This window comes from Mastigoproctus giganteus, chromosome 6 (genome assembly GCF_048544385.1).
Source record: "Mastigoproctus giganteus isolate SK-2022 chromosome 6, ASM4854438v1, whole genome shotgun sequence".
In the NCBI taxonomy this organism is placed as follows: Eukaryota; Metazoa; Arthropoda; class Arachnida; order Uropygi; family Thelyphonidae; genus Mastigoproctus; species Mastigoproctus giganteus.
Window position 1 is genome coordinate 49,917,656 of NC_143580.1, and position 16,265 is coordinate 49,933,920.

The 16,265-nt window shown below is 36.3% G+C and overlaps 1 protein-coding gene across 1 annotated transcript in view; it reads left to right on the forward strand.

Moving 5' to 3' along the window:
* The window catches only part of LOC150084233 (intraflagellar transport protein 81 homolog), a 224,292-nt gene extending 210,705 nt beyond the window's left edge, over positions 1-13,587 (forward strand). The window contains exon 15 of the mRNA XM_090375125.1: positions 13,314-13,587. Within this exon, the coding sequence (XP_090231251.1) occupies positions 13,314-13,539 (226 nt within the window). The 3' untranslated portion in view covers positions 13,540-13,587. The remainder of the gene's footprint in view (positions 1-13,313) is intronic.
* Positions 13,588-16,265: the final 2,678 nt, after the last annotated feature.

Here is a 16,265-nt window from a genome sequence, read left to right on the forward strand (position 1 = left end):
AGTCAGGTGGGAAGGAGCAGCAGTGCGTAGCACATGCTTCTTGATTAGACTGGGGTCCAAGCCCGTCACCACCAAATATGGAGGATGCGGAAAGGTCAGGGAATGATCACCGCATATCCCGGAGCAATATGGCCTTAGGGAGTTTTGTATTCCTAAAAACCAAATAACAAACAACAACAAACACACCGATTTGTTTTAACGTGTGTAAGTTAATTTCTTTATTGGCTCTTAGCCTCTTTAAGATGCCATCAAGTTTATTCTTTAATCTGGTGCTATTGTATGTATTATAAACTTTATAGGTATTTGTGTCAGAGAGAATGTGTTGCATTTTGTCTGCGTACGCATTTTTATCTAGGATCGTGATAGTGTCTCCCTTATCAGCTTTTTGTACGATAATGTCCTGATTTTCCTTTTCTCCCTTATCCTGGTTTTGTACGATAATGCCCTGGTGTTGTGGTAATCTTAAAATATCTTGCTATGTGACATTTAGTTAATTGATAGAAACTTTTTAAAGTACTATTATTTTAAATTTTGACTTAATGAAATAATAGCAAAAGCTTAATTGGCAGTACTCACCTCAAATAATCTGCTTAGTTGTGTGGTATTTAAGGTGAAAGTTGAGGAAATTCAATTAAGTACTTAAAAATATATAAATAGAGTAGAGACTATTAAAACCTGTAATTAGAAGTTGCCCAGAGGAGGAAGAAGTGAACTACCCCATCCCCTGATTGTCCTATATAAAATTGTTAAAACTGTGAAGAACTAATAGATGAAGCCAATAGTCATGACGATTGACTTTGGTAACATCTTTGGTTGGTGATAACGAAGGAATGAGAAAGAGATTGCATATTTAAAGAAATCGTTAGTTCCTATGTTGCAATTCAGGACATAGAACTTGACGTGTGTAAGGTTCCAAATGGGGGAAAGGTTTGTTGGTGGTTTTGTGTTTAAAACGTCTAACTTGGTGTTATGGGACACTATTCTATAACAATTGCCTCCTGTTGGAAAATTTGATAGCTTGTTCTTAATCTAATAATTGTAATAGCCAAATCAACTAGAGGATTGTGATTATGTGATTGCACATGCTGCGTGAGTTCGGTGCTGGCTTGATTAGTACTAAAGCTATTATAGATAATAATACACTTGGAGTGGGAACACTTGAAGTTGGAATACACTTGGAGTGGGAATGTGATTAGCTTGGTGCAGGCGACGTTTTTATGTCTCCAGCAAATAGAGAAGTTTTTCTTAAATATTTTCTCATTTTATTGACTAAATTGACGTATTAATTTATTTTCTAGAAGTAGCTTTATATTACTAGTTAAAATAATTAGTTTATTTTGAACTTAGATAGAGATTTTGTGGGTTATTACTACTTAGTATCGATAAAACTTGTACCATTCAAAACTTGCCACAATTGTGTAGTATTGATTCAGACTAGCATTACGTATATCTCGAACTTGATAGCTTAAGGCATGATGTAAAACTAGATAGCGTAAGACATAACGTAAAACTAGATAGCATAATACATAGGACTGTGTATTACGCTATCTGTTAGCTTAATATAGTATTGGCAGTTAATCAATTAAATTTATAAATCCTTTTAATTTTTATTGTTAACTAAATTGTATTTAAATGGAAATCATGCCCCAGACTAGAGCAGCAAAGCAACTTTCGCAAAGTAGCGAAAGTGCTGTGATTCACAGGAGAACCGTAGGGGATGATTCTCCAATGCATCACAGTCTAAAAAAATGTGCAAAATGCGACATGTTTGTGGATCTCTCTCTCGAACAGCACATGGTCTAGTTATGGAGGATGTCTTTGTGTGTGCATGTGTGCTAGGTGCAGAGAATGTGAAGAAATTAGGTGCCAACTCAGCGTTCTGATGGGCTTCTATGAGAGCTTGAAGAGTCAGGTGGATGCCCTCGAAGGAATTAAAATGGGAGGGCCCATCAAGTTCTCAGCTGCCCAACTCAACGCCAGAGCACACTCTTATGCACCACGCAACACAGTGGCACCCTTCAGGGCAGAATGCACTGTTTCCACAGGAGTTAGTTATTGTTGGCAAGTTAATTGTCAGGGAAACGGGAAATATATTGTGCAAAAAGGATAGATGGAATAGGACCAGGATATGTCTGCCAGGGGCAAAAGTTGGTGACGTTTTAGAGCAGATATCATTTTTAAGGGCACAAAAGGAGATATCATTGTACATGTTGGCACTAATGACAATAAGTATAGGAGATCTGCGGATTTACTAAGCAAGTACAGGTCGATGCTGAAAAAAAGTCGCGAGTTAGGGTCAAATTTGAAAGTGTGTGCAATCCTGCAGAGACACAATAGGAGGGAGTATATATGATGAGAGCCTTGTCAGTCAATTCGGCCCTGGAGAGATTGTCCAGGGCTCATGGGGTAGAATGTTTCTCAGCGTGTAAAAGTCCGTGTTTGTTAACAGGAGAGATTGCTTCTACAGGAATGGGATACATTTAAATAGAAAGGGTGCAAGAATATTTGCTGATGCTATTGAAGCAATGATAGGTGGGTCGGAAAACTGCTAGCTTTGGGGAAGGGATCACAGACTAATAGGTTAACAGTAGCTGCAGGCAGAGGTGGAAATGATTCTTGCACTGCTTCTATTGGAATGTGCAGCAGCCTAGAAAGCCAGTTGTGGGGGATTTCAGGAACTGCTGGGGATCATGAAACAAGTAAATACACAGGCTGTGTTAGAGTAACTAAGAGTAAGAACAGGTGCATTTATATGTATACTTGCATGTACACCAATTCTATGAGTATAGTAAACAAATTTGATGAATTTGAAGTGCTGGTTAAGACATTCAAGGTGGATGTTGTTGGGATATCAGAGACTTGGTGCCACTCAGATATAAGGGATGCCGAATTGTTATTTGGGGAGTACAATGTGTACAAAAAGGATAGACCAGTTGACATTGATGGACAGTGCAATGTTGAGTCAGTTTGTTGTGACATAAGTACTGGGAAAGCAAAAACGAGGGTAGGAGTTTGTTATAGGACTAATGACTGTGATGAGTACAAAAAAAAGCAGTTATACAGAGAAATAGAGTGGGCCAGTAAATCAGAATGTTTTATAATGTGGGATTTTAATTTCCCAGATATAGACTGGAGCTTGTGGGTTGGTCACTCGCACACTAGCAAGGCTTTTGTTGATTTATTGGATGATTGTTTTCTACAGTAGCAGCTAGAGAAGCAACGAGAGGGAGTAACACTCTTGATCTGATTATCAGCAGTGATTATTCATGCATTAAGAATTTACAGATAAAGGAACCACTAGGTAGCAGTGATCACAGTGTACTGATGTGCAATTTACTTAAAGATGTAACTACCATCAGGGGTAAAAGGAAGGGTTTTTGCTTTCACAAAGTGACTATGGTGGTCTCAGATACTTTTTTAGGTTCTGTACAGTGGGACCAACTGATGATGTTATCAACAGCAAATTGAAAATTGGAAGCATTCAAGGAAGTAATCTTGGAAGCTACTAGGCTTTTTATTCAAACTAAGAAGTACTGCTCTAAGTTCAGGCTCAAATGAATGTCAGATGAACTAATGAGACTCGTGGCAGAGAAAATGAGATGCACATAAATTGTCAAGTGACACAGAAGCCTATGGTAGATAGAAGCTAGTCTGTAATCAAGTCACAAAGGAGGTTAGGCAAGTGATGGCAGATTATGAAAAATCTTTGGCAAAGGATGCAAAGAAAAACAGCAAAGACTTCTTTACTTATATAAACTTTAAAAGGAAGGGATGAATCAGATTGGTCCGCTTGATATCAATGGTTTGACTGTAGATGATCATTCTCATATAGCCGCCGAACTAAATGAGTATTTTGCATCTACATTCACACATGAGGAGTTATTCAAGGAGGAGAGGGCCAGATGTTTATCAGACTCTGATGGGGAGTTGAATGATTTTGTAATAACTGAGAGCAAAGTGTAGTGGAAATTGTTGAAGTTACACATAAGAAAGGCAACTGGGGTGGATGGGATCTATCCAGTTGTATTAAAGGAGGCAGCAAAGGAAGTAACCAAACCCATAGTCATAATTATGAGAGTATCCTAGGACTCAGGGAAAGTCCCCACGGACTGGAGATGTGCGAATGTATCCCCAATTCACAAAGGGGGATCAAATGGGTGACACAAGTAATTACAGATCTGTTAGTTTGACTTCTGTTCCAGAGAAAATAATGTAGTCACTGGTTAAAGAAGCATTGCAGGATCATTTAGACAAGACTGCAGCAATATTTCAGACACAGCATTGGGTTTGTCAAGGGGAAGTCTTGTTTGACCAGTTTGATTGGATACTGTGATGTGGTCACAAAGGAAGTAGATGCAAAAAATAATTTTTATATCATTACTTGGATTTCAGAAAAGCTCTTGATACTGTGACACATGGAAGACTACTATACAAATTAGAGTATAGTATTAAGGAAAAGTTGCTACAATGGATAAAAGGATGGTTGAGTAGGAGAAGACAGAGAGTGGTGGTCAGTGGGTACTGCTCTACATGGACTAATGTTATTATTGGTGTCCCTCAGGGTTCAGTGTTGGGCCAATTTTTGTTTTGTATATTTTTTTGTTGATCAGTGATATTGATGAAGGTATATCAAGTTTATTGTCAAAGTTTGCAGATGATACTAAGTTTGGCAGGGTTGTTAATAACAGTAATGACTGTATGCTGCTGCAACAGAATCTGGAAAAGTTGGGTAGATGGGATGAAGAGTGGCAATTGAAGTTTAACATTGGCAAATGCAAAGTACTGAATATGGGTAGCAATTAGATATGAAGTTTTCTGAGCAGTGTAGACAGCTGCCAGTGTAGGTCATGTAAATAATATCCCCTTGTATAAGGGAATGATTAAGCCACACCTTCAGTACTGCATAAAGGTCTGGAGGCCTCATTTTAGGAAGGATGTAGAGTTGCTAGAATGAGTACAGAGAAGGGAAAGAAGAATGGTGAAGGGAACAAGTGGGGTGCTCTTATAAAGAAAGGCTAAAGTTCTGCAAATTGCAGCTTCTGGAGACTAGACACCTGCAAAGCGAGTGCCCATGTGTTAGCAGTTTTAGTTGTGCCGTATTTATCCAGCACTGAACTTACACAGCATGTGAAATCAGATAATTACAATCCTCTAGTTGATTAGGCTATTACAATTATTAAATTAAGAACAAGCTATAAAATTTTCTAACAGGAGACACTTGTTATAGAATATTGTCCCATAACACCAAGTTAGACATTTTAAACACAAAACTCCCAACAAACCTTTCCCCCATTTGGAACCTTACACATGTCAATTTCCAACGTGTCCTGAAATGCATCATGGGAACTTAGGATTTCTTTAAATATGTGATCTCTTTCTCATTCCTTCATTATAGCCAACCGAAGACGTTGTTACGAAAGTTATTCATCATGACTATTGGCTTCATCTATTAGTTCTTCACAGTTTTAACAATTTTATATAGGATAACCAGGGGATGGGGCGGTGCACTTCTTCCTCCTCTGGGCAACTTCCAATTACAGGTTTTAATAGTCTCTACTCTATTTATATATTTTTAATGAACTATTTTTAATATTTTTAATGAACTATTTCTAATATTTTTATGAACTATTTTAAGTACTTAATTGAATTTCGCCTTAAACTCCACACAACTAAGTGGATTATTTCAGGTGACTACTGTCCATTTGCTATTGCTATTATTTCATCAAGTCGAATTTCAAAATAACAGTACTTTAAGAAGTTTTTTATCAATTAACTAAACCCTGTTCATTTATTTAGAAATAACAATAAGTATTTATACATTTTTTTTAAATATCTTTTAAATAAATTTATTAATTTTGAGAATAATTCCACTGTAATGTTGGTCATTTCAAAAATAAGAGCATATTAATATTTAATGAATTTATATACAAATTTTTATTTTTTTACAAAATTTTTAAATTCAGTGAAGAGACTCACACCACAGAGCCTGTCCTTGGAGGAAAAATCTCACCTGCTGAGCATAAAGTTCCTGACAGTGGTGCTTAGTGGATCAGTCCCTGATTCACTAAGCATCTTCCCTGTGATTTCATCTTACTCCAATTTATACAGTAACCTGTTGTGGGACACCATATCAAAAGTTTAATTTAATCTTGGTATATAATGTATTAGTTCTTTCTTGTGTCCATCTCTAATATTTCAACATAGTAATTTACTAGATTAATTGAGCAAGACTGCCCCATCAAGCTTACATTCTGAGATTACTTTGAGATTCCATTCTTATTGAGATGGTTCTTTATTGTGTCCATAATCACAAACTCCATGATCTTCCCCATCACAGAAGTCAACCTCATGTAGTCTACAATTATTTCTTTTTCTCTTCCAGCAGGTTACCCTGATTACTGTCATTAACCACCTTGCCAACCTTTCTTTCATCTTATTTGGTATGAAATGATTAATTCCTTGAATGCTTCCCATTTAGAATTTGCTGAAGTTATCAGTTGGTTCCACTGTATAGAATTTCAAAACTGACCCTTCCCTTTAATCTTGTTGGTATTTACATCTTTAAGTAAATCCCACATCAATACTCTGTGATCATTAGCACTTAGTGGTTCTTTCATCTGCAGATTCTTAATGCATGAATAATCACTGCTGATTATCAGATCATGAGTAGTAATAAATCCACAAAAGATGCTACTGTGTGTGTCCAACCCACAAGTACCAGTCAATATCTGGGAAGTTAAAATCTCCCATTATACAACATTCTGATTTATTTGCCCACTCTATTTCTCTGTGCATTTGTTCATTGGACTCATCAGTGGCATTAGGCTTATAATACACCCCTACTCTCATTTTTGTTTTCCCAGTGCTTATGTCACCCTAAGCTGACTAACATTGCATTGGCCACCAAAGTCAACTGGATGCTCTACCTTAGATTTTATGTGCATCTTAACTAAGAACATAACCCCTCCCATCCTGTCTGTCCTTTCTGTATGCAGAGCCTCCCTGCAAGAAACGGAGACTATGCAGTAAACCTGAACATGTCAATTAAAGAAGACAAGAGAATAATTGAAGAAATGACAAATTAATGGAAAAGGGAGCGGGCAGACAGCAGACAGCATCTTCAAATGCAGGAGAAGAATCTTTACTACTCTAAACAGAACCCAGATGCAGATGGACACCGAATTGGATGCTCGCTAACAATGACGAAGACTACAGCATGATATCAAGCTGAAGAATCCTGATCGCAACCAAAGGATTCCACAATCCTAACTTTACTTTTCTCAAGGGATGACTCTTCTCCATCCCCTACTGCTTAAAACTTTACTCCTCCCCTCTCTGCAACCTGACTTCTCCCATTGACTTACAATCTTCCTTTCACTTTCACACTTTTTTTTTTTGGGACCCAGGGGGAGGCTCCTCTTCCTGAGCATACCATCAGTGCAATGTGCACCTCCACATTGCACTGACGGTATGCCCCTCCACGTGGTGAAGGATGGGAGGCAGGGGGCAGTGAACAAACTCATTCTATACTCCATGCCTGCAAAGATGCCAGGAGCCAGCAAGCACTCAACAGAACAAACACACACCCTACACATCCACACTTAGCACACTGCCCGCATTGGCACGTCTTATGCAGATGCTACAGCAGCTAATGGGGAGAACCCTGGAGATCGCCATGAAACATAAGCACATTTTGACATTTTGTCCTTTCTTTACATCCCTTTGGGGAGAGTAACTTATAAATATTTTCCCCATGTCTTTGGAAGTTGTAAACAAACTAATTGGCTCTGTCCTGGACTCAACACCTTATTCTTACTGATAGACATGGGAGAGTTAATCATAAATTACATGCTTTGGCAAGCCTCTCCTTTGTGCCTGTGTGGCCTAGATGAAACATATGCTTTTCGAGTGTAATTTTTATGTTGGCTTGAGGAATCAAATGCAAATTATTACTGAGGTATATAGCCCTGAGAATATGTATCAATTAGTGGAAAATAAAGAGTCTTGCTCTAGCCCATTATGCTGATCAACTATTTAAAAGGAGAAAACTTATTTTGAGTAATAATTAGATATTTAGTCTAATAGCTAAACTCTTCTGTATGGAAAAAGTTTCTCGGCATCATGGATTTGCTGAGTTTGATTACTTGTTTTGAATTGTTGCAACTTTTATGGTAATTACTGTAATTTAGTTGATAATTAAATGAAATTGTAAGGTAGCAATTTTCGTTTCCTGGCTGTACACTATTTGCTCACGGCTGGCATGTATATAAGACTGTCAGTTGTTACCTATAAATTAGGTGGCAGCTTTACCGCCAAGATCAGATTATATACTTGTAAGATCCAATGTTGTGTCTTATGGTTCAGAAACACAAATATATTGATTTGTGCTTGTTTCACATTGCTACAGGCTGTTCACTGGTGCTGGTCTCTACTACATTGACTTGAAAACTGTTTGATGTCTAAGTTATTGTTGGTTTGTCTCTCAAGAACTGCATTTAAGTGATATTGTTCCCTCAGCTTCTAATGCATGGTTTTATAATGGACTGTGACTAATTGGACTTTATTCCCATTGCAGTCGTCAGCACGTGACTTCCTTACCTTTCCTGGTTTGGAGTTTTGGTTGAGACTTATATCAAACAGAATTGTACTTTGACCTATCATTGATGTTTATAGAAAATGACTGTATACTATCTAAAATAAGAACTGATACTGAGTGTAGTTGTACTACCAATTTCTTGTACTGATTGGTGATAATTTTAACTAAGACTTTTTTAAAAATGTCAAGCCTGCCACTTCGTTCGCAGTGAGTGCTATTATAGCCATTTTAATGTTTTGTTAAGACCATTAAAAAATGTATCTCTGCCACTGCAATAGCATGGTGTGTGATCATAACTTGACATCTGAGTTGGTCTTAGTTATTTAACTATCTGATTATATATTTTGTCATAAGGGCCAATGACAGTTGTGTTGGTTTCCTCCAATTGTCTCTTCTCGTTACTAATTAAATTGTATATACTTTCACATTTGACTATAGTCATTATGATGCTTTTCTATAAGATTCTTAACTATTTAGCTAATATTTTAAATGCTTTGAAATAGAAAAGAATTTTTTATTGTATGTTATTCGTGATTTAACATACTTTTTTTTATCCATAACATGAGTTTTGTTATGAATACTAAGTTTGTTTAATGTGATTAGTTTCCTGGTTGTCCTCTTTTCTGTTACCTTTCCTAAACATCTAATTTTCATTTTCTGGGGAGTCTCTTCCTTTTTCTCAACTTTCTATCCTCTGTTTACTTTCCTCTCCCTTTCTCCCCTACTTCTCCCACTTATTCCTGTTTCAGTTCGCAAAAGTACCCTCGGGGTTTTTCAGGTAATTCCTGAAAGCTCCAATACGAGTCTGGTGTAGTCCTTGGCATGCCTCCACATGGCAAGGGATGGAGCCGGGGGACCAGGTGTCCCCTGGCCACAAATTCCCCAGGTGCCAGCACTCAACGTTCAACAGAACCACACACACAACACACCCACACATATCGCCCACACATAGGCCTTACAGTCGAAACTGCGGCATATAGGGGAAACCCTGGAGACCACCTGAAAAACAAAAATACTTTGTCCATTCTGTGCACATTGTACTCCACATATTCAAATTCTGCATATTTGAGTGACACCAAGGCTCTGATATCCCAACAATGTTCGCATTTGATGTCTTGACCAGGATTTCAAATTCATCAAATTTATTTACTGTGCTCCTATCATTGGTGTATATTGCTTCTGAAGAGATAGTGAAATATACAGAGTGAAAAGTGACTTAAAAGTTCAATCATAACCCACCCAAACTACATAAATGAAAGTGTATTATTTCACATATTATTCTGTAACAAAAAGTCTTATTGAGGCCAAATTTTCAACAAGTGTTCTGTTGGTCATTGGGATATTTCAGGTTCAGTTATGATTTTACAGCCTTTATCTCCTGACAGGAAAAATGTGGATTGCCACCAAATGTTCAACATATATTCTGTTGGCCTCTGGGATAGTTCTAAGTTCAATTCTGATTTCATAGTATTCCATTCCCAGTTTCTCCTATTGAAATATTACTATAAATTTGGAACAAGAGCTCTGATCCATTTCAGAATTTCAATGCTTACTTAGAATATTTTGGGAAACTTTGTAACAAATTTTCATGTAAATGGGTTGACTTACTCTGTTATAAATCATGAATTATTACCATATCATGAATTATTCCCATTTGCTAATGCACCTGAAATGTAACATACTGTGTACCTTTAAATGGCTTGTTCTTTTTTTTTTTTTTTCTTTTTTTTTTTTTGCAACCAGACCTCATCAGAGTTTTGGTATGGATAAATCTTATGCAGTATCTAACAGGTTAAAACCTACAAATAATATTCAGCTTTTGCTTCAGTTAAGTCATGCTTTTTGTCTTTCTTTTCTAACACAAAATTATCAGTTGCTGTTGCAGGTTGTTTTAGATGTCATAATTAAGCAGGGTGTAGTTTTCACACTTACTTGTGAACTTTATTAGAAAATTTATATTAACTTTGTTAATAATAGTAAGAAGTGTATTAAAACGCCTGAAGATATTTTTAATGATGAAAGATTTTGATTATGTGGACTACATTGCTTGGCAACCATAAGGGACCTGATCAAGGTTTACTAATTGCTCTGAGAGCAATTAGTAAAATTGAATTGAAGGCATAATTTTCACTGTTATAAAGAAATTTAGAACTAGAGGCCATAAATTGAAATTCCTGGTAGAGAGGTTTAGACTACATTGTAGAAAGTTTTCTTTTAGTTAGCGAGTTTATTAGCGAAACAAGTTGCTTTCCAGGTAGTTGAGGCTGACAGTTTGAAAATATTCAAAGATTTGCTGGATAGTTACTTATGTGAGGGGAAAAGCACATAATTTGTCTATTTTCTTATCTACTTTATTTTTTTTTTGTTAGCTGGTATATCAAAAGCCTTTGGCTTCCTTGAACTATATGGCTACTACTAATACTGATATTTAAATAACTGAAAGTAATGCTAAAGGTCCAATGAAATTTATAACAAATTTCATCATGGTCTGTGATAGCTCACCTTATTTGAGCTATCACAACCATGGTGTGCATGAGATAGACAAGTGGCAATGATTAACACCAGTGATCAATGAGGTGATGAATGAGGACTTCCTGTATGCATCTAAGATGACATCAATACGTTGATAATATCTGAATGGTCTAGTCTTAGGAGGTAGAAATTAGGAAACTTTTACTCTTGTGTTAACAACATAGACACTAACATCAACTTCACCCGGAAAGTGGAGAACAGCTATGCTTGTTAGGCTTGGTAACAACAGTTGTCAAGGGCAGAGGCACCATGCTGCATTTTGACTAACTACTTCAACAACATTAAGCTCTTCAACAGCATCATATAGTGCTCCAAAGGCTTGGTCCTCTGGAACTAAAGCCAGACTCCTGGAAGATGAAGTGTTTACCATTAGATATTAATCCACTGGCAATCAGCGAAGTAAAATACAAGTTATTACCATATTTTAATATATTTTAACCACATTCAATAGAGACACTTCAAATTTTGAATAGAGAAACTGTGGAAAAAATTGTCTTGCCATTGTGAGTTGTTCCAGAGTTAATGGAATGGCTTTCTAGTGGTCAGAGAAAAAGAACAAAAAAAGTGAGAGAGCAAAATGGCCTTCACATCAACAATTTAAAGAAGAATGGCTAACCTCTAAAGTTTTATGAAAGAACCTGTATTACACTCTGTTGCTACATTAATCTTGAACAAAGGTATGAACGTGACATATTACTCCTTTGCATTCACTTCTCATCCCAGAATTGGAAAGGAGATCACAAGATCAGAAAACAAAACAAGTGTTATGCTATTCTGCCCTGGTAACAAGAAGCTAAACAAATCTAGAGAGCTTTCCCCTCCACACACCAAATGAGTTCATAACACGACTTACTAGGTTGACTGGTTGATAAGGTTACAAAAAGGGCAGTCATACTAGCAACTAAAGTGGTGACTGAAAGGACACCCAGAGGAACTCTAAGCTGCAGTTCATAAAAAGGAGCTACATAATCTTTCATCATGAAACTAAATATCATCTCAGTCAGCTGCAATTCTTGCACATCTCTAGTATTAACATCTGTAAGAATTGCAATCAATTACCAAAACTAAATTGTAGCAGCATATCATAATTGTGATCTCTATCAGCTCTAAAAATAACAGTGTGCAGACAACAGGAACATGCTTAACAAGCAAAGGGTCCCTTTCCCAAGATGTCCACAAGACATGCTTTCTCTCTGAAATGCTCAGACATCCAGTAGACATTGAAGTTCGCCAATTTGAGGCTCACCTCTTTAATTCATATTGCGTGACAAACTGAAGTGCTAAAATGGAATGAAAATTAAATGATATCCCTTAGGGAAAAGTTCACACTTTTTGTGTTTATTTATCAATGTTGGTGAATATAAAAATAGAAAGAGTTAAAATCAGTAGTTAGAATGGATGACTTTCGGAAGTCATTTACAGCTGATCATGAGAAGTATTTAAAGGAGAAAAGTTGAAGGCCCATAATACATTAGTGTAGTTAGTTCATATGTGCTTTTTGAGAAAATCTGATGTGATGTGATTCTGGAGTACTAAAGGATAGGACCAGGGTATGGCAAAAATATTTAACCCCGACTCATCATGCTTGGCAAAAACATTTCATACTGGAGGACACACCGATTTCTGATATTAATTGATAGCTTTGGACAATACTTAAATTTATTCACAGACCAAATGGCCTTTTATGGTGACAGTAACTTCTAGCAGGATGATGGCTTATCATTGGATACCTGTTGTGCATAAATAGTTGCAGAATCATGATAGTGATATTGCCCCAAGCTGCAGAATCATAACCCGTTTGTAGGTAGAGATAAAAGTGATCGCATGCATTCTAACTCATTTCTTTGTAATCACTCCCTATAGAATAAAATCAATAAAAATATTGGGAAGATTTCAGGTTAAATATCCATGCTATAAAACAAATAAAACAAATTAGGCAATATACAGTAAACTGGCTATACATTTTATTTAATGTTACTCTCACCTCCTGTCAATTTTAATTGGCATTTCTCAAAAAGACTAGGAAAAGGAATTCCAGATGAAGAGAGCTACCCCAAATTATATACTTGTTTTCTATAGGGTTTTTATTCTAGTTTAAAATGATTGAAAAATTGGACTGTAAATAAAATAATTTGTTATTACAGAAACTTAGGATTATGAAGACGATTTTTTTTCTCTCTTACAGAGAGCAGTATAATAAGAGAATCCAAGAACAAGAAAGTTATGCTAAGGTACTACGAGAACAACAGAAAGAAGCAAAAGAGGGTCATATATCTAACCAGCACCAGATGAAGATGTGGAGTGACATGCAGCAGCTTCTGGACTGTAAATGGCACTGCTGGCAACAGCAACATGCAAATAATAGAGATGCACCAGCCACTTCATCTAGCTCTGAGAGACTTGTTCTCTAATATGATTCAGAATCTTGTCATTCATAAGTAGTATTGGCAATACATCAGTTCTAATTCTAACTCTATAGTTTATTTATAAAATATTCAGATTTGCAAGGGCAGCTTTTAGCCTAAAAACCTGAATTAATATTTTATACTGTAGAGAGAGGTTTTTTAGTAGAGAAAATTTTTCATTTTCTTATATGACCAGTATGCCATTCCCATGAGTTTGGTACCTTTCAGCTGTAAAAAACAGTAGGGATATTGCTTTATATTGATATGGAATAAGAGTACTGGTATATTGTTTCCATCTTTTATAATGTTAAAAAAGTTGTATGAACAATGGATATGCTTATACTGGAAAAAGGAAAGAAAAATATTGTAGTATGCAGTACTTTTCATAAAAGAAAATATACATTTCATTGGCTAATAGTACAGTCAGCAAGTGCAATGTATATTTTACTTTGTAAATAATATGATTTGTGACTGCACATCTTAAATTGTCAGACCATCAAACTTTTGAAGTGATTTAATATCAGTATTGGCATTTTGGATATCAGACTCATATAACATACTATAACAGTCATGGGGATGGTGGAATAAATCAGGTATTGCAGAATAAAAGCGATTTGTAAACTGAATAAGTTTTCTGTTTAATTCACACCTTTGGGGCTGTGTTTAACTAAAGTTTAGTGTTTTATCACTTTTTATTAAAAAAAAAAAAAAAAAGAAAGGAACCCAAATATTTATGGATGAAACCATTTGAATTTTGAAGCCAGCCATTTTTAGTTATTCCTTCTGATTCCAAAATTTCTTTTCAAAATGGATGAGATTCCTTATAAATAAATTCAATTGTACTGGTATTTTCAATAAACAGATGATTTCTTTTAAGTTATAGATGTAATGTACATGTTATGGGGATGTGTACTGTGTGTTTGGAAAGTGCTGTTACTTTTTTCCTCATAAAAATGAAATGTTAATGTAATCAAAGAAAAAGCAATCACCAAGAATTATTCATCCACCTATCTGTGAGTGTGCACTGGCATTTTCAAAAAAATATAGGCCAAATGATTGTGATGAGTATAATGAATAACTATACTGAAAAATTGAGTGGGCAAGCAAATCAGGTCTTATCTTGGGGGATTTTAAATTTCCAGATATTAAATGGAACTTGTGAGTTGGACTAGCATGTTTACCTGACATGATGGTGTGCCCTAGTAACCACAGTTGTTCGATCAAATTACTTGACATGAAAGCATTTTACTTGTATACAGCTTAGAATCTATTTATTGAAAGTCTAACAGTCATATATTTCACAGATGTTTTATTTTATTATTTTATTTTTTTATGAAAACCGCAAACACGAGAGTTATTAGAACCTATAATACTTAGTACAGTGCTTGGGTTGCAGGTTGAGAAGACGAAAGAAGATATTTGTTGACATTAGACTTGAACTTCTGTAGACTAATTTTCAGGAAATATGTATTAAAGAAGGTTTTTCCAGAAAATGGCAGTTGAATGAATAAACGAAGAAGATGAAAAGTTGGTTCTGTGAGTTTGAAGTTGGACAGTAAATGGATGTTGGCAGCACATGTTTGGACTGTTTTGAAAGAGAGAGCGGTAATTATAGAAGAAGCCAATTCAGAAAAACAGTGCCCATGGAAGTATCTGTAGAAAAGGCATGCAGCAGAAACAGTACATCTATGAGACAGAGTGGAGAGACTCTGTTAGAGAGGAGTCATTAACCTAACTGTCCTCTTCTGAATGGAATCTAGAAGCCTGAGAGAGGTTTTGGGGACACTGCCCCAGATGTGGGAACAATATTCCATGGTAGGGCAGATTTGCGATTTGTACAGAGTGAACAGCTGTTTGGAAGAAAAGTAACACCAAGAGCGAAAGAGAAAACCAAGTTTTTTAGATGCAGAGGAAGCAATATTTGCAGTGTGCTTGTGCCAAGAGAGATTACAAGTCAGGGTAATCCCCAAAAGAGATATAACATTTTGCCTAGAAATCGGAGTGTCACTAAAGATAAGCATAGGAGCAGAAGAATCCTTTTTGCAAGATATAAGACAAGACTGAGTTTTAGAAGGATTGAAATCAACTAAGTTGTCTTTGCCCAACTGGAGAATTATCTGGAGATCGGCATTTAAGGAATTGGTAGCAGATTTTCGAGAAGTCGAAGCTGATTCAGCAGGGCAAGGTTTCTCAAAATGGAAAGTAGAATGCAATGTGCTATCATCGGCAAAACTATGGATAGGATTTCCAGTCAATGGAAGAAGGTCATTAATATACAAGAGGAAAAGAGTGGGGGAAAGAACTGGACCTTGGAGGACACCGGCATTAGTGGAGAAGTTAGAAGACAGAGAGTCATCTACCATTACCCTCAGTGAGCGATCAGACAGAAAACTGGATAACCAATTACAAAAAACAGTTGGCAAACCATAAGATGGAAGCTAGTTTAGAAGACCTTTATGCCAAACACTATCAAAAGCCTTTGAGATATCAAGAGCAACTGCTTATGTTTCACCGAACTTTTCCGTTGAAATTGTCCATAAATGGGTAACATAAGCCAAAATATCACCAGTGAATCAACACTGATGGCATCCATACTGGAGATATTTGATCGGACAGAAGGTTTCTAGGTAGTTTAAGAGTTGGCAGTTAATTTATTTCTGCATTACTTGAGAAAGAGTAGAGGTAATTGCAATGGGATGATAATTAGATGGGAGGGATTTGTCACCCTTTTT